We start from the raw sequence: 19,282 nt of genomic DNA, 5'->3' as shown, positions 1-19,282 counted from the left end.
AACTGCCCCCATTCCCCTGCACAAATGTGAGCGCATACGTAGGTCCCACAGGCGTATGTAAATGGTGATCACACCACACATGTGAGATATTGCTGTGAACGTCAGAGTATAAGCAATAATTCTAATACCAGACACCTGTGTAACTCTAAACTGGTAACCTGTAAAAGAAAGAGTTTTAAAGATTCCCCTATGGAGATTTTTTAAGTACAGTAGTTTGCCCCCCTATTATTCACATGCAATTTTAAAGCATGACATGTTTGGTGTCTACTTACTTGGCGGTAAACATCTTTTATACTTTACCAAACAATTGGGTATAATGTGTGTTTGTGCGCACAAAAATTAAAAAGTGTATTTTTTTTTTCCAAAAAATAAAAAAAATGCTGTGCAAAATATCGTGTGACAAAAACAACCAACACTTTTTTCTCCTGGGCCTTTGCTTTCAGAAAATGTAGAACATTTGGGGGTTAAAAGTAATTATCTAGTTAAAAAAAAAAAAAAGCAGAATTTTACAAGTATGCGAGAAGTGTCAGGATTGGCTTGGACAGCAAGTGGTTATTGAGACCCCTATGCCAAATCGTTCAACTTGAACAAAGCTCTTCTTTTAACCACTTGCCGACCAGCCGTCACAGTTGGCTGCGCTTTTTTTTTTATGCAGGCGCTCATCCACGGGTCCAGTGGACTCGATGTCCACCGGCCACCCGCGATCATGGGAAAGACAGGCAGCAGGCTGCCTTTGTAAACAAGGCGGATCCCGTTCTGACAGGGGAGGAGAGAGAGATCAGCTGTTCCTAGTGATCAGGAACAGCGGATCACTCTTCTCCCAGTCAGTCCGTCCCCCATACAGTTAGAAACACCTCCCTAGGGAACACTTAACCCCTTGATCGCCCCCTAGTGTTATCACTGTATAAATGGCACTGGCAGGTTCGGTGCATTTTTAAAGCACTGATCACTGTATTGGTGTCACTGGTCACCAAAAAGTGTCACTTTTTTCCACCGCAGTCTCGCTAAAAATCACAGATCGCCGCCGATACTAGTAAAAGAAAAAAAAAAAAAAAAAAGCCCTAAATCTTTTCCCTATTTTGTAAATGCTATAACTTTTGCACAAACCAATCAATATACACTTCTTGTATTTTTTTTTTTACCAAAAATTAGTAGCAGAATACATATTGGCCTAAACTGATGAATAAATCTGTTTTTTTTATATTTTTCTTTTGGATATGTATTATAGCAGAAAGTATATAAACGCAAAAAATAAAAACCACAGAGGTGATCAAATATCACCAAAAGAAAGCTCTATTTGTGGGAAAAAAAGGACATCAATTTTGTCGGTTACAGTGTCGCATGACCGTGCAATTGTCAGTTAAAGCGACACAGTGCCGTGTCGCAAAAATGGCCTGGTCATTAAGGGGGTAAATCCTTCCGGGGATGAATGGGTTAATGTGAATGCACTATTTTATGTGTGATTTCTACACAAGGGAAGCTTTTACAGGTAAAAAAAAAAAAGAGTCGGTTCCCACTGAGGCAGCACGAATTGCAGCGCAACTGCCTCAGGCAACTTGAACAGGACTGCAGCGGCGAGTTGAAAAATGACTTCTATATAAAAATCAATGCAAGTCGACTCAAGTCGCCCCCAAAGTAGTACAGGAACCTTTTTCTAAGTCGGAGCGATGCAGCGGTTCCATTGTACAGAACGGGACGCAACTTGTCAGGCGGCTAAGTCACCTGACAAGTCATCCCTGTGTGAACCGGCTCTAAAAGCCCTGAGACTGCTGCTGGGTGCCACCATCTTTGATACAATGTCAAACTCAGAGCTGCCACTCAAGTAACACCACAGTATTCCCCCTTAGTCCTCCACTGGCAACTACCTACTACAAAGGTTTTTTGGAAGATGCAGGGAGCAGCAGAGGAGCTGGGTCAGCACAGAGTAATAAAACACTCCCTGGAGAGGGGGCCATGACATGCAAGGATGGAGGGGGCTGGGTCTGGAGCAGTAAAGGTGATCCTAAAGCCATAAGGTTTTTGACTTAAAGAGGAACTGCAGTCTGCTCACATATCTTGTAATAAAAACCTCTTTGCCATTCTGAAGCAGCTCCCCTCCAACCACTTTGCATAATATATAGATCTCTATCTATCTCTATCTAATTCTGTACTTGCAAAATATGCTGCAGAAATCTCCCTCCACTAAGTCTGGCTGCATCCATTTTAACTGTGGACAGCTGAAGCTGCTGCCTGTTCACTTCCTGGATTTACAGACACACATCCAGCTCTGCAGCTCTCATTGGCCCTCTTCCCCCCCCCCCCCCCTTCCTGGCAAACTCACAGAAAGTGAGAGCTGTGCATGATGTCATAATCCTAGGCTAATGGCCAGACAAGAAAGAGGAAGCAGGCTGTATAAGGTATTTAATGGCAAAAAAAAAAAAAAAAAAAATCACTATCCAAAGTTAAAACAAGGACAGAAGATGTAATAGATGGAAAGTTGAAAAAAAAATGACTGAAGAGCTGCTTTATTGCAGAGAATGAAAACCTGTGCTGGAGCTCAGAAGGAGGGGCTTGTAGCGCCGGCAGGGGACCCCAGAAGAGGATTGGGACTGCTCTGTGCAAATTCATTGCACAGAGCAGGTAAAGTATAGGCAGGTTTGTTATTTTTGTATAAAAAAAACAAAGGTTTGCAACCCCTTAAAATTTTCTAGCAAGTTCAAAGGCACATGGCAAATGAATAATTTTTACACTTTTTTTTTTTTTTTTTTTTTTTTTAGTCTAGCAATAGCAGAGGACATGAAATAGCAGAACACAAATGGCTGTACTACATGCACACTGATATTGGATGGTTAGATTGGATGTTTCTCTGTACTTACCATCTGGTCAGCTTGTTGAGAATCAGCTGCCACTAAAGTCCATTCAATATCCAGTGTTCCAGTGTCCTCTGGTGCCAACGTGTACTTGCATTCCAGAGTAGTTTTGCCACCTTGAATACCATCATAAGACGTTTTAGCTGGCGTAACCAGTTCCAGAGCATTCATAGAAGCTGAAAAGAGAAGACAAAACATGTAAGTCCATATCACTGGAACACAGAGAATACATTGCAGCTCATCAATCATTAGATGTGGTGGTGACTGAATTTGGTTTCTTTTTTTTAGGCTTTTATCCCTACCCCCCCCCCCTCCCCCCCCATTACCTGGTGATCCTGCCAGTAACAGTTCCTCTATTAGAAGGAATATGCTGCACTGTATCTACAGAGCAGCAGCTGTGTCACCCCAAAAACAGGGACTACAAAACACCTCCTTATCTTCTCTATGAAACAGATAACACGGACATCGCATAAGAGTTCACAAGATTTCTGGTAAGAACAAGTTTTTTTACACTTGTTGGGCAGATAAATATATCATTAGACCAGAAGGAAGCAAATAGTTGTATGTAAATTTGGACACTGAAAATCCTAACATGACCAGAGGTGTGATGTAGTCCAGGGTGGATTTGATTTAAGTCGATTTAAATCACTAGTAAAAAGGCTTTATTTAAATGTATTTATATCATAATTTTTAAAGAGCAACTGTCAACTCTGTCCAGCAATGGCTCCTCCTCTGACCTGCTGCTGACTCACCGACGGTCCCATTCACTTTAATGAACAACGTGAGGGATGTGGCGGCAGCAGGTGAGTGGATGTCCGCTAACAGGCGCTGCTATGATGGATCTGAAATGACAGGTGCTCTATATGTAGGGACGTATTCTTGCTGGTAGTTAGAATTTTTAATATTTGCAAACAAAATGAAAGTTTCCTATTTAGAATAATAATAATGGTCAGGTTAGTAAAATAGTGATATCAGAAACGATTCAATCATACAATTTGTAGTGTACATAGGATTTGCAAAACAATGGGATAAAGGAATATTCCTGACCTGAACTTTGGTTTATCTCCTGGTTAATGGGAAATTGTGTGAATGCATCAATGCAGTGAATGTTATCTCAGCTTGCATTCACTGAATGAGTTTACCAAAAATTTAAATATTGCAGAATATACAGCCTCATGCTACATAACTAAGCTCCAGTTCATGCTGGATAAATTAATTATGTATCTTAAATAGAAAACTCTTTATAATTCACTCCAAAAACATTAAATAAAAAAAAAAAAAAAAAAAAAAAAAAAAAGAAAGAAAGAAAGAAAGAAAGAAAGAAAGCAAGCAAGCAAAGGCAGAACACAATATTGTCTGGAGAAAGGCAAGGGAAGCCAATGACATCACATAGGGGTTTATTTACTAAAGTCGAAGAGTGCAAAATCTGGTTTCTATACAGTGAGCCTGATTTTGCACTCTCCAGCTTTAGCAAATAAACTCCATACTGTTCATTCTGTGTTTGTGTCTCTATTAAAAGGATAAGTTCCCCTTTCCAGGAAAAAAAAAATTGAAAAATAAAAATGTAAATATTTTTGTCAGGCTTCTCCAGACAAGCCCTGCATCTTTCTGCCCGTACCTCTATACGGGCAGACTGTTTGAAAGCTGCAGGGCTTGTGAATGAACTACAAGAGCGCTCATCAGCACCCTCACACAGTCCATTCAAAACTACAAGCTATCAGCTGCAGTGACTGGCGGTACTTGTAGTTCATTCATTCACAGGAAACTATGAATGAATAACGGGGCTGTGTGGGAGAAGTCCTGCATGGCTGTGCTCTAATCAAAAAGTGGCAGAGGGTGCGGAGGAACGATCCCCAACCATTGCACTGGGGGGGGGGGGAGGGATCAGCAGAACTGGTGGGAGGAGCTAAAATATGTTACATGTTATACCCTAAATATAGCTGGAACATGTTGTAACATGTTCCAAACGGTGAACTTATCCTTTAAGTATAATTAAAGGCAAAAGGTGAGGTTTAGATTTGGATGGAGTGGCAGGGTTGTTAGAACAGTTAGCATTAAAAACCTGTCTGTCTCCAATAGGGAGATTCACACTAATTGTGCTGATCAACGATGTCACAAGGAAAGTAAAAAAGGTACACCCAAAATTTTGAGCTGCCAAGAGAATAGAGAGGAAATTTCCCTCACACAGAAAGAGATCCTCACTTCCTATTGAGTCTACAGGACAGGAAGTGAATGGAATCTCCTTAATGAGGGCACAGATGGCAAAACACACACACCCCTCTGATAGGGCTTTTAACCCTCCCTTAAATGTATCCAAATGAGAAAAAGTTGGCTTTAAATATACTTTTATCAGCACATTTTACTATTTTCCCGTCATACAAATTTATCAAAATCATTCCTCTTCTGCTATAGATTCCATATACATTGTGAGAATTGTGCTCACACTTGTCAGATAAAATCAAAACCTTGTCTGCTCAGCAAGTCAGACCCCATTTAAAGGATAAGTGCACTTCCATTGTAGACCCATTCAGCTGTCAGACTTAATGGGATTCTTTAGGTTACATGAAGAGATCGTTGTGCTTCCTCCACACTGATCTGCTGGTTCTTGGATTCTGTGTACATCAGGAATGGTCAACTTACTTGATGTAGTGGGGCCCCAAATGTGGCCCCTGACATGACCAAATGGCACACACAACATTCAGTGAATGTAATGTTACAGAAATCTGTCAGATTGCTGTATGTGGGCAGTTTTGAATGGAGCCATTAACTGCACAGCCTATGAAATTACCCAGACTCCATGCAGTGCAAAGTGACCATGTCTCTGCAAAGGTCATCCCCCGACTCCCATATACTCACCTAGCCTCCACTTCCTCCAGCACTCAGCCCAGTAACCCCCTGGTGACAGTACCTGGGCCTAGCAGTCCGATGGCAGACAACAGTACAGTCACATGACTGGGGGAAGCACCGACTGCAGGGGATGACGGAGCGCAATAAAGGTGGGCATACAAGGTTTACTGCACTGTATGGGGAAGGTGACAATGTCTCTTCAAAGGCAGCAAGGCACAATATGGCCTGTTTTTATGAAACAAAACAATATGACCTGTTCCAGCACTGTGCTTATGGTTTTTTATCAAAGTTTAAGAGGCAGGGAGGAGGCAATATCTATAAATAGAAAAGTAAGTGCTACTACTAGTGGCGGCTAGTGTTTAAAATTTTTTTTGGGGGGGGGGGGGGCAAACAAACTGAAAAAAACCCCATTAATTGCAGCCCCAAACACTCCCACTGTGCCCCCCACCCGCCGTCTGCACTTACCCTGTCTTGGTGAGACAGCTCCTCGATGCCTTCTCCTGTCCGCTCTTTACATCCTCTGCTATGATTGGACACCTGTTAGGCGTCCAACCACAGCGCCTGACGTTTCAGCCAAACCGGTGACGGGTAACAGATCCAATCACCTGATTGGTGGAGAGGCAGTTTAGTGTTAGAAAAGTGAATGAATATTCACTTTCCTAACACAGCTAGGTTACCTGCGAGCGCCCAGCATGGCGCTCGCAGGTCACCTTTTTTGATGCCTATTAGAGCCTGTGGCTCTAATCGGGTGCTTCAACCCCCCCGCAATTCAGGTGCCCGAATAGAGGGTAGCAGCGCCAGCCATAGATATTGGTGCTGGGGGGGGGGGGCAGGAGAGAGGGGGCGGCGAACGTGCTCCCTTATGGATGCACCGCCACTGGCTACTACCCATATAACATATAGCTAGCAGAGCTCCCAGGTGCTCAAACCACAGTCATTGGCTGAGTAGAGAATTGTAGGAAAGATGGATCTGCACTTCGGTTGTTGCTCTTAAATAATTAAAAAAAAAAAAAATCTTCATTTTATTGAAAAGCCACAGTGGACAAAACGCAGATAACAGTTGACGCGTTTCAGCCTATAAGGCCTTAGTCATAACCACATTACAGACATGAAACTTTGAAATAAACAGTAGCTCTGAAGATCACAGGCTCCACCCATTGATTGTCTTTACTGACCGCAGGCAATTATCAAAAAAAATAAAAAATTTTTAAAAATGAGCTGCGATACATACTTAATGTTTAACCCCTGAGGCGATCTAGTTTTTAACCTAAACATCCACCATGCTTCTCTCCCCATCGCCTCCTCTGGGCAAGTGAGACAACAACAGTTCCATTCCTCTAAAACCAAATGAGGAAAGTTCACCCTGATGACGTTCTCTAAAGTGACTTGTTGCATTCAAAATATCTCTAGCATTCGGATTATTTGTGTCACAGTAATGTTCCCCTATACAGGCTCTCAAAGGACGTGTGCTACAACCTACATATTGGAGGCTGCATGAAATACAGGTGATCAGGTAAATTACATAGTTTGTGCCACAGTTAATATATTGCTGTATAGTGAATTCTTCATCTGTAGCAACAAATGTTTTACCCAATACACACAAGTTGCCGTACCTACAGGATTTTGTGTTACAAGGGTATCTTCCGGGATAGGAGAGCCAGGTGGATTGGCATTGTTGAGATATAGAGACTAGGTGATAGTGCAGTCCTTGGTGTGGGGACACGTCGGCTAGAGAAACTGCAACCTGCTTGCAATATCATTTAAATCTTTATCTGAATATAGTATTGGCTGATTCTTTTTTTATTATTCGAACCATTTGGTGATATTCTTGGGAAAATGTGGTTACAAAACGCAATAGGTTTGCTTGTTCCTTTATTTCTAAAGTTGTAAGGTTTATTCTTATTTTTATGTTCTCTTGGTTTTAGTCATATCTGACAAGAATTCCTCTCTGTCCATTAGCAAATCCCTTTCTAGTTCTAGGTGTATAACAGATTAGTTATAACCTCGGTCCAATAAACGTTGATGAATGACCTTGCATTCCAGCTCAAAGGCCAAGTCTGTTGAATAGTTTCGTTTGGCTCGAATAAACTCCCCATGAGGGATGGCATTGATGGTGTGGGATGGATGACAACTGGCTGCAAAAAGTGCAGAGCATGATTTCCTATAGGTGCATGTTGAAACATCACCCATAGTTGGATCACCCTTTAGGAGACAATATGTCGCCTCCCCACCGCTTGTTTTATCCCTGTAAACAGCCTATTGCACATGGTTGTGGGGCAGTTGTGGGGCGGGAGAATCAGTGCACCAACATCCCTTGTGTTAAGGGCCGTGCACACAGGCAGAATATCAGATGGTATCACGTTCACCCCAAGTGTACAGCACAGTCAGTGTTCTGTAAATTTCTCCAACCCATCAGAAACTCCAACCATGTCACTTCTGGGTTTATTTAAACCCTTAGTAATTGGAGATTTTTACAAATTGGTGGTTGGACACAACACCGACAACTGAATAGAGTCCAGGACAGGAAGATTTAGCCATTTTGACAGCACAGCGGCTTATGGGGACAAAGCTGTCACCGCCTCAGAGGCGGCCATTTTATTGCCTAGTATCGGAGCGGAATAAGAATCTCTGCTCACAATATTCTGCAACAGACTATTCTGTGGCCGGTGTTGTGTCCAACCACCAAATTTGTCAAAAACTCCAATTACTGATGGCTTAAAAAAAAAAAAAAAAACGGAAGTTAAGTAGTTGAAGTTTGACAGGTTGGAGGATTTGACAGAACACCAGTCCATCAGTGCCAGCTGAAGGTCTGGTACTCCGTCTTAGGGGCATGACCGAAAAGTCTGCCGACTGGCATGCGATTAACGTGCTTAGCCAATAGCTTTAAACACCGACTGGTGTGTTCTGACGGGGGGAGCTGCCCTCCTATCAGAACACAATAGCTCAGCAGGGGAGACTGTTGTACGAACATCGGATATTTCGTACAGGATCTCGTCCCAAGCTCTTCAGTTTGTTTTTGTTCAGCCTGATGGGTTGAACGAAAAAAAAAATAATAATAAACTTCTAGCGTGTACAAGGCTTTACAGTCTTAGCCCAAGCTCACCTCCACCATAGAATTAGGACAGACCAAATTACATTCAGAATTGGAGTATGCTGAGTAACTTTTTGAAGCCATAAATAAACTCTGTCCCTCGGCTCCCAGCCTACATCACATGGTCTTTGGCTACTAAGATCATTCTGGTTGATGAACAGCAGTTGGGCTGCAGAGTCTATTGTTCTGGACAGGCAGACCCTGTCTGGTGGAGTCGATCTGAGATAAGAGGATCAAGATATCAGAGGCGGCTTATACAAAGAGTTCATTTTTTCTTATAGTCAGGTAGAAGGCAGTGAGCTGTCTAGGCTACTTGTGACAAGAAAAGAATAGACCTTTATAGATCTTTCTGCCCAGTCTGCTGTGTTTTTGGTTTTGCTACAAAATATCCCTTGGCTGGCTACCAGTATGTCACCACTATCACCCATTCTAAAGCCGGCCATAGATGGATCGAAACTGGGCTGGTTCAGCAGAAACCAGAAGAAAATTTTGATCCATCTATGGGGCGGGCTGGTTGTACTGAAGTTGATCATTCGACTCCAGTACAACCAGCCCATCTGGGTTTTTTTTCACATGATTACGGTCAATGGCAATAGGCGGGAGCAGTGTTCATAGTATTCTGACGGCAGGGAAACCTCCCACTGTCAGAACAGTGCAGCTGAGCTGTGTTGATGGGGCAAATCAAGTGATTTTCTTTCCTTCAACCCGTGGTTGAAGGTAAGAAAGTTGCAATATGTATGGCCTGCCTAAGACAGACCCAATAGATAAAGAATTAGGCCTCAAGCACAGGCATCAAAATACATATCTCAATGTGGGTGGAGCCAATTTTTTTTTTTTTAAATACATTTTTATTGATTATTCTAAGAAAGAAAATAACTGCTGTGTATACTTCTAGTGAGAAGATTCAGAGTATACGGAACTATAAACGGTAATATGTGAGGAAAATTCAAACAAGAAGTACATTTATAACAGAAAATTAAAGAATCACATTAAATCATAAAATGGTTAATACGAATCATATGTAATTATAATAATAAAGATTATATTATCAATAATAATAATAGAGTAATTTTTAAAAGGTATAACTGTCATTCTACTATTGTGGTGTAGATATGAATGTTGATAAGTGAAAGGGAAGAACGTAAAGGAAAGGGCCAGAGAGGAAGTCAGGAACGAGTACCAAGAGAGTGGACATCAAAATGAGCCAATAATTAGATCACAAGTGTAACAAGGATTTATTCGTTTGTTAGGAACCAATTTCTTAACGGATCTGTAAGAGCTGTAATGCTTTTCTATGGCTGAATGCACACCAACATTTACCATTGTGTAGGAACATACCTTTGTGTACAAGAAATCTGTGCATCCAGGAAAGGGTTAGCCTTGTTTAATGCAGTTAATAAGTACATCACTTGACCTCCAGAAGATTTACCCCCCCCCCCCCCCTTCATGACCAGGCCATTTTTTGAGATACGGCACTGCGTTACTTTGACAACTGCACGGTCGTGCGACATTGTACTCAAATAGAATTTGTCCTTTTTCCCCCACAAATAGAGCTTTCCTTTGGTGGTATTTAATCACCTCTGCAGTTTATGGTTTGCACTATAAAACAATAAAAATAAAAATAATATATTAATTCTTAATCAATTTAGACCAATATGTATTCTGCTACATATTTGTGGTAAAAACAATCCCAATAAGCGTGTAATGATTTGTTTACGCAAAAGTTATAGCGTCTACAAACTATGTGATTTTTTTTTCTTTTTTTACTAGTAATGGCGACGATCAATGACTTAGAGGGACTGAAATATGGCGGCAGACAAATCGGACACTTTTGTGGGGATCAGTGACACTAATACAGTCATCAGTGCTAAAAATAAATAAATAAAAAAAATTAATAATAATATGCACTGCCACTGTACTAATGACACTGGCTGGAAAGGGGTTATCAGGGGCAATCAAAGGGTTAAATGTGTGCTCACTGTGGGGGAGGTGCTTTGCAGGAATACATGATCAATAACTTCCCTCCACACAGAACGGACATCTGCCTTGTTTACATCGGCACATTGCCATTCTGCCTGTGCAATCGGTAGGTGCCGGTGGGCATTGCCAACGTTGAGTTTCACCTGGTGGGCATGTCACAAATGAGGCAGTTGGTGGACAGGTTGCATTCCCTTTGAATGTCAGCCAGCCAAGCACTGGCATTGTATGACCGGTGGAAATGACCACAGACTTTTCTGGTCTGCCTCAGGAGATCCTGTAAGCCTGGGTACCTGCTCAAGAACTGCTGCACCACCAAATTCAGGATGTGTGCCAAACATGGGATATGGGTCAAGTGTCCCTGTCGGAGGGCGGAGAGAAGGTTCGTGCCATTGTCGCATATAACCATTCCTGGCTGAAGCTGGCGTGGCGTCAACCACCTCTGAGCCTGCCCCTGCAGAGCTGACAGAATCTCTGCCCCAGTGTGGCTCCTGTCCCCTAAGCAGACCAACTCAAGCACCGCATGGTATCTTTTTCATTGAGTGCTTGCGTAGACCCTTGATCGCCGGTTTAGAGGAGACATCTTTTTTTGTACAACCCAGTAACGGGAAACAACCACAACTGCTCAGGAGGAGCCGCTGTACTGACTGACACCAGTACAGCAATCTCCCCTCCTGTGCTATTGTGTTCTTACAGGGGAACGCCTCCCCGGCAGAACACTCTGGTTTGCCATTGACTTCTGTGGGACCGACTGCAGTACACACAGGCCGAATGTCAGCTGGTTTCTATTGAACTGGCCGATGCCACCCGACATTCAACCCGTACTAGGCTTAAGACTACTAGAAGAACTAATAAGGCCGTGAGAAATTTTGAGCTGATACTTCATTTGAGAAAGGTATTTGTATCCATGGTCTTTGGTAGATGAACAATGTAAGACACTGGCTCTGCTGTCTGGCATTCCATTGGCAAGATAACGAGCGTCACAGAATTACAAGTCCTCTGGTAGGGTAGAGCTCTCTGTATGCGGACTGTGCATTCTGCAGATGGTTAGGAATTCAGCTTTAAAGTGCAACTCCAGGAAACAAACTAAATACACAGAAGACAACTAAAATAATAAAATGCACATATATTGCATAGGAGCCTGCAAAGCACTGCACTCACGAAGAGTGGATGTTGGGGGCAATGCCAGGCTCTGCAGACTCTTCTTCCAGCTCTAAGATCGGGTTCACACCGATGCACAGCGGTTCGGGTGCAGCACAATTTATCCAATCATATTTCAATTGATCAGATTATGAGATTAGATGGTGGAAAATGATGTGATAGATAACTGATAATCAGAAGTTACAAATCGCATCTTAAAAGGATATGTTAACTATGAACATGCTGCACCTGTTTTTAAAGGTGGAACATGTAACATGCCGAATGAATGCCTACAAGCACCTTCATCCATTGCAGCTGACTGCTTGTAGTTCTCAATGAGCTGCGAGGGCTGTGAGCACTCAGTCCATTGTTCTTCCTGCTCTCAGGTAACTGCCTGCCCGTATGAGGTACAAGCAGACAGCTATGTCTGCAGGAGATCTGCTGATCAAGGGTGCAACATTCAGTGGGCTCCTTGAAAAAAATAAATAAATAAAAAAAATACATGACTCTTTTTTTTTTTTTTTTGTAGGTGAAAAAAAAAAAAGTTGACCGTATCCTTTAAAGTGGTTGTAAAGGCTGAAGATTTGGCATGAAGGCAAAAAACCTTCTCTTTCTCTCCCCCCCCCTTAAAACTTACCTAAGCCCACTCTCGGTCCAGCGATGTGCACGAGAGCCTCAGCTCTCCAGGGAATACCTTCTCATTGGCTGAGACAGCAGCGGGAGCCACTGGGAATCACAGCCAGTGAGCCAATGAGGAAAGAGAGAGTGAGGCCAAGGCACGGCTGTGTGTGAATAGACATGCAGAGCCGCGGCTCAGGGGCGAGCCTGCTTGGGTGCCCCCATTGCAAGCTACTTGCTCTGGGGGCAGGAGGGAGGGGCCAGGAGCGCTAGTGAGGGACCCGAGGAGTATTGTGGCTGCTCTGTGCATAACCACTGCACACAGGTAAGTGTTATTTAAAAGTCATAAAGGACTTTAACATCCCTTTAACCAATCGATCAAAATCCACCACCGTTGACTATAGGTTGAAAACTATAGATAGATTATCCCTATAGGAATATATCGCTTGGAAAGGGGATCAATCATTTATCAAAGCATGTATGGCCACCATAACATATGGTGCTGGTTAAGACTCTCCCACTCGTATCACACTACTACTACTACTACTACTACTGGCATGCATAGAACAGCTCACGCTTGTAACGTGAATACCAACATGCAACTATACAACTCAACCAACAGCACTGAAAGCTCTTAGAATTTTCCTGCAACGCACAAGTTTCACAACACCAGAAGTAAAGCGTGAAAACAGAGCCTGCTATAGAGCAAACCGGTTATTCTACTTACAGTGGGTAACGTACCGGACTACTGCATTTATGCCGTCTAGTCTACAGCTTTCTTTAGTCAGATTTCTACAAGTATCAGCCTAGAGAATACCATACCACCGTTTGATGCAGTACAGCACATGGGGCCACCTCTTCACCCCAAAGCAGTGCTTTTATCTCCTTTCACGGTAGCTTGCAGTACCACAAGTGCTCTAATAAGTGGGATGATGTCAATTTTCCAATGATGAGGCTGGAGGTGGAGAAGTGCCATACAGGGCTGAATACCTGAACCAGGAAGATAAGTGACTTAATGGACGATTACCTACCAACTACAAGCGTCGCCTGTCTTGCCTGGGCAGTTTGAAAAACGTGTGTAAACCACAAGTGTGGCTGAACAGATTTAGGCTTCATGGAAATTAGATGTTTTTACAACCTCTCCTGAACGATTTACCTTGACAGATGGTAACCCTTTCCATCCGACCGACCCATAGAGAACAGAGAGCTGTGTCCATGTCCGCTTTGCATAACGGAGCAGACACTGACCTGTCTGTCTTGTGTCTGCTCAGCGGGGATCAGCGGTCAAGCTATCCAGGAAGCCGTCACGGCGCACCAATGATAAGCGGCAAAGGCATGCCCTGCAGCGGCACATATGAAAGGGGAAAGTACCGTATATACTCGAGTATAAGTTGACCCGAATATAAGCCGAGGCACCTAATTTTACCACAAAAAACTGGGAAAACTTATTGACTCGAGTATAAGCCTAGGGTGAGAAATGCGCAGCTACTGTAAGTGGAAATGAGGGTCAACAATGCCCATTTGCATGCCTCAATGTGCCCATTTGCAGCCATAGGTCCCCTGAACTTCAAACTGGGCAGTTAAGGGTTCCTAGATGCCCCCTAGCTGCAGCCAAAATTTGGGGTCTCTGGACCCAAAGGGTCCTGAAATGACATTGCTGCAGATGGACACAGTTGACCAAATTTGGGGCCCCATATCTCAGGGCCACTTTGTACTAGGATCCCCAAATTTGGTGTGCAAACATAGTGGAAATAGCACTACAACATATCCAAAGCTATGGTTCCTAGAACCAAGTGGCCCTGAGATACAGGGCCCAAAAATCAGTTCAGAAAATGTCCTGCAGCAGAGAATGACATTTTCTGAACCGAATTTGGGGCCCCGTATCTTGGGGTCATTTGGTGCTAGAAAACCCCAGCTTTGGATATGTTGTAGTGCTAGTTCCACTGGGTTTGCACACCAGATTTGGGGTTCCTAGCATCAAGTGGCCCTGAGATACTTGGCCTCAAATTTGGTTCAGAAAATGTCAAGCACTTTTCTGCAGAAGAGAATGACATTTTCCGAACCGACTTTGGAGCCCCGTATCTCAGGCAACTTGATGCTAGGAACCCCAAATCTGGTGTGCAAACCCAGGGGAACTAGCACTACAACATATCCAAAGCTGGGGTTTTCTAGCACCAAATAACCCCAAGATACTGGGCCCCAAAGTCGGCTCAGAGAATGTCATTCTCTGCTGCAGGAAAGTGCTTGAGATTTTCTGAACCGACTTTTGGGCCCTGTATCTCGGGGCCACTTGGTTCTAGGAACCCCAGCTTTGGATATGTTGTAGAGCTAGTTCCACTTTGGTTTGGGGTTCCTAGCACCAAGTGGCCCCGAGATACAGGGCCTTAAAGTCAGTTCGGAAAATGTCATTTTCTGCTGCTCAAAAATTCTTGACTCGAGTATAAGCCGAGGGGGCACTTTCAGCACAAAAAAAAAAGTGCTGAAAATTTGGCTTATACTCGAGTATATACGGTATATGTGCGGTTGCAGGGTGGGGAATGCCTTGGTTGCTTACGATTGTGCAGCAACAGCCTCCTGGTGGGATAGCTCAGATAGGTTTAGATTAGGATGTGAACATGCCTAAACACATGCCTGGAGAGGAGCCATGTATGTTCCAGACCTACACCCCTGAACGCATTAGGCCCCAATCATGGGCACCACTTGGTACAGCATTCAGCCCTGTCCAGCCCACCTTAGACTTTAGCTCTACTGCCTGCAGCCTGTCAAAGGCGGCACCTGTGGCTCCTGGGCACACTAAAAGTCCAGGATTAAACGCACACAGGCTAAACGCCTAGAGTACAAGTAGCTTTAAACAATTAGGACTCATTCACCCCAGTCCTGTTGGGCTGCATTGGGCATTGTTGTCTGACAGTCCGAAGGCATAGACAAGGCAATTTGCCCAACGTCCAATTGTTTCTGTTAATACCACTGCATCACATTGGTCTGCCATGAAAAAAGTGGGACAAGTTGCATTTTTTTTTTTTATGCAGCATGCTGCAATGCACTCCACTGGATTGTAATATTTCAATAAATGCATCGAAACACACCTACACACACCAGTGTGAATGGGCACTCAAAATCTGTCTTCCAAAATACTGTACACATAGACTTATGTTAATTGAAGTTTGTGTACACAGGAGCCAAGATGACTGCAGGGAAAACTGAACTCACTGGAGTCATGTTTAGCCGGTCTCTGGGTTCCTTAGCAACACGTAGAGGGATGACCTCGCTCTACAGGGACAGCTAACAAAACAAGTCATCCTGTACACTACAACACCGCGCCGTGTGCTACAATCTGCTTCCAGACACTGGATATTACACGCCAGTAATCGTACACTGAACCGCTCTCACCGACCAGATTATAAAACACGTGCAGGAATATATATATATATTTGCATCTTAACTCACAGCTTAATAGTGGAACAAAACTATTACATTCACAAAGGTCTTTCCTCTGCCAATGTTTACATAAGCTGCTGCCAAACCAGAACAATTCACCTTATTACCTCACTGGTGTACAGTCAGAGAACAAACACTTCTCCAGTGTGTCCTCCTAGACCCAGTGACCCCTCCATCAGGTGTTGTCATCTTGCCTGCGCTACATGCTCAACATTTAGTAACTAAAGAGACTCATCCTAAACACCACCCAGGAACATGCACACATAAGATGGCTTCCATGGGACCTGGTAAAATGGAGCAACCTGAAAACCAGCAAGTAGGGAAGGAGCCAATTTTCAAAGGAGGAATTGAGGGCAACCGCAAGCTTAAAAAAGTAAGCAAAGCTGCAAAACAAGATTAGTGCTGAAGTCTGCAGCACTATATGTTTTTTTTTTTTTATTATAAATTCACAGTGCACACAAAAAAACAAAAAAAAAAACCTCTCAGCTAATACTAACATGCATCAGTTACCCGAGAGGGGTTAGGAATGAAAGGGCAAAGCTAACATTTTTTGATGAAAAGTAAAAATTTGCATAAAAGCAGTAACATAACTGTCGATCCATCTTAGAGGGAAAGAATGTGCCTGAAATAACTGATCAAGCAGACACTGGAGGTTATTTACTAAAGGCAAATGCACTTTGCACTACAAGTGCAAAGTGCACTTGAAATTGCACTGAAAGTGCACTTGGAAGCACAGTCGCTGTAGATCCAAGGGGGACATGCAAGGAAAATAAAAAAACAGTATTTTAGCTTGCATATGATTGGATAATAAAATCAGCAGAGCTTCCGCTCATTTCAGATCTACCCCTCAGATTTACAGCGACTGCACTTTCAAGTGCATTTTGCACTTGTAGTGCAAAGTGGATTTGCCTTTTCGTAAATAATCCCCGGCGTACCTTTAACCATCGTCACATGATGCTCTAGAAATCTCCAGCGTAGCTCTAGTCATTGTTACGTGACGTTCTAGGTAGCCCAAGAGTAGCTCTAGTCATTGTTACATGACACTCTATGAAGCCCCAGCATACCTATCAGGGTACATGCACGTGACTGTATGAAAATACAGCAGCTAGTAAGCAGGAACTTTTTAATTTTACAGCTCTGAACATAGTGCACGTTACTAATCTTTACACATTGGTGTGCATGGGCCCATTAGAAAAACTTGTGTTTAGAACCATAAAAAAAAAAAAAAAAAAAAGTTAACCAATAAAGACGCATTCTTTCGATGTACCCAATTAGACTGCAATTATTTACATTGGCCAACAATTCTTTAGCCAACTAACCAACAACCAAACCATTTTATTTTTATGGGCAACTTTTTTTTTCTTAACTAGTTTCAGACTTTGGACATGCTACACATGCCGCAAAAAACATGAACATTGTACACAGGGCATGTGCAGCATGTCCAGTCTCTCTGTCCTGCTTTTGGGAACCCCCCAAACAAAGCTGGAATTACAGTATACTCAGGGAAGAAGTAGGCAGCTTTAGCTTAAAGCATAAGTCCACCCCAACACTAAAATCTCTACAACCACGATCTAACACTAACCTATCTAGCCCTGTAAAGAAGAAATCAGTATACATAACCTTTTTGAAGTCGATCTGGTCTCCAGGTGCAGGAGTTCTGCAGAGGACACAGCCGACAACAGCTGTGAAATGAATGGGGAGTGATGTCACCCATAGATTTACTATGGGGCTTCTGTTGTCGGCTGTGTCCTCTGCACCCGCCTCCACAGCGAAGCCGCAGCTGACAGCTCAGCTTTGGATCGGCAAAAAAGAAAAAGGGGGGGTATATATGGCAATTTCTTCTTTACAGGGCTAGATAGGTTAGTATTTGATCATGGATGTCTGTAGATGTAGAGATTTTAGTGTTAGGCTGGACTTATCCTTTAAAAAAGCAGACTGAATCAGTGTTTATAAACACCACTGCTACAGACCTATACAAAGTAACATTATTACATTTGTATCTTTCTGTTCATTTATCAGCAGATCAAATGGATTAATTTAGATCTGCACATGATGTACATTAAAACATTTATTTTTTTTAATAATCCTATTTTACCCCTTATTAACCCATAGTTTACTCTAAAGCCCTAACTACTTAGTCTCTCTCCAACTATTTTACTGCTGGTTTCTATTTATTACTTAAACATTTTTGTTTGTGATTATTACATATTTAAACACATATTTACACAGTTCTCAATTAAAAAGCAAAATTAAAATAAAATTTGATATATTTTGTACCAGAATCATAATTTTAGTGTCATTTTAAACGGGACAAATTACAGAATAAAATGTGCAATAACTCTTAACACTGCTATAAAAACAAAAAAAACAAAAAAAAGTGCATTTGTTCAGTATTGTTGTGTTTTATTATCGAAGGATTGCGAAAAAAGATTGTCGCAAGACAATATCATGAAAAGAAAGCCTTGTTTGGCATTAAACTAAATGGTTTTGAAGGATAATGTTAGGGTTGTCCCGATACCGATACTAGTATCGGTACCGATACCGAGCATCTGCCCAAGTACTTGTACTCGGGCAAATGCTCCCGATGCTTCCGCCGATACCTGTACAGTCAGTGGTGATCGGCACATGGGGGAGTTACAAGCTTCTCCCCCCGCGGCTTTCAGCTGGTTAGTGACATACAGCGGTGATCGGTGCTTGTAACTCCCCCACACACGATCACCGCTGACTGTCACCTCATCCTCCATGCCCCCTCCGTTCCGCTGTCTCTGTCTCTCCATGTCCTCCTTTGTGAATGGACAGAGTCAGCTGACTCTGTCCATTCACATAACTGAAACATTGTAATCTCCTGTGATTACGAATGTGTCAGTTTATGAATGGAGAGGAGCCGCTGTCTTCTCTCCATTCATTCTCAGTGCAGCTGAGGCTGCAGAGAAAGGGACTGGGGAATCTCTATCCTCGGCCTCTTTCTCTGTCTCAAGGGGGAGATATCAAAAAAAAAAAAAAAAAAAAAAAAAAAACACAGACGCCGTTCACCCCCCCCCCCCCCCAAAAAAAAAAAAAAAAAAAAAAAACCACACTGTCACGTGACATTGAAAAAAAAGTATCGGTAATCGGTATCGGTGAGTACTTGAAAAAAAAAGTATCGGTACTTGTACTCGGTCCTAAAAAAGTGGTATCTGGACAACCCTAGATAATGTTATTGCCAAATAAACAGGCCAATAGCAGAAATATAAAAACTGCTCTGGTCCATATGGGGTGAACAGGTAGGAGAGGCGAAGTGGTTAAACCTACATTTATATTGTATTCTCAAATGTACTGTATA

General features: G+C 42.7%; 1 protein-coding gene across 3 annotated transcripts in view; it reads right to left on the bottom strand.

The window, feature by feature from the left end:
• CXADR (CXADR cell adhesion molecule) overlaps window positions 1-19,282 on the bottom strand; it is a 125,181-nt gene that overhangs the window by 79,983 nt on the left and 25,916 nt on the right. For all 3 annotated transcript variants that reach the window (XM_073617066.1, XM_073617065.1, XM_073617064.1), the window contains exon 2: window positions 2,856-3,025. In XM_073617066.1, the coding sequence (XP_073473167.1) occupies window positions 2,856-3,025 (170 nt within the window). The remainder of the gene's footprint in view (window positions 1-2,855; window positions 3,026-19,282) is intronic.

This window comes from Aquarana catesbeiana, linkage group LG02, assembly GCF_042186555.1.
Source record: "Aquarana catesbeiana isolate 2022-GZ linkage group LG02, ASM4218655v1, whole genome shotgun sequence".
Lineage (NCBI taxonomy): Eukaryota > Metazoa > Chordata > Amphibia > Anura > Ranidae > Aquarana > Aquarana catesbeiana.
This window is presented reverse-complemented; position numbering and strand designations above follow the sequence as displayed.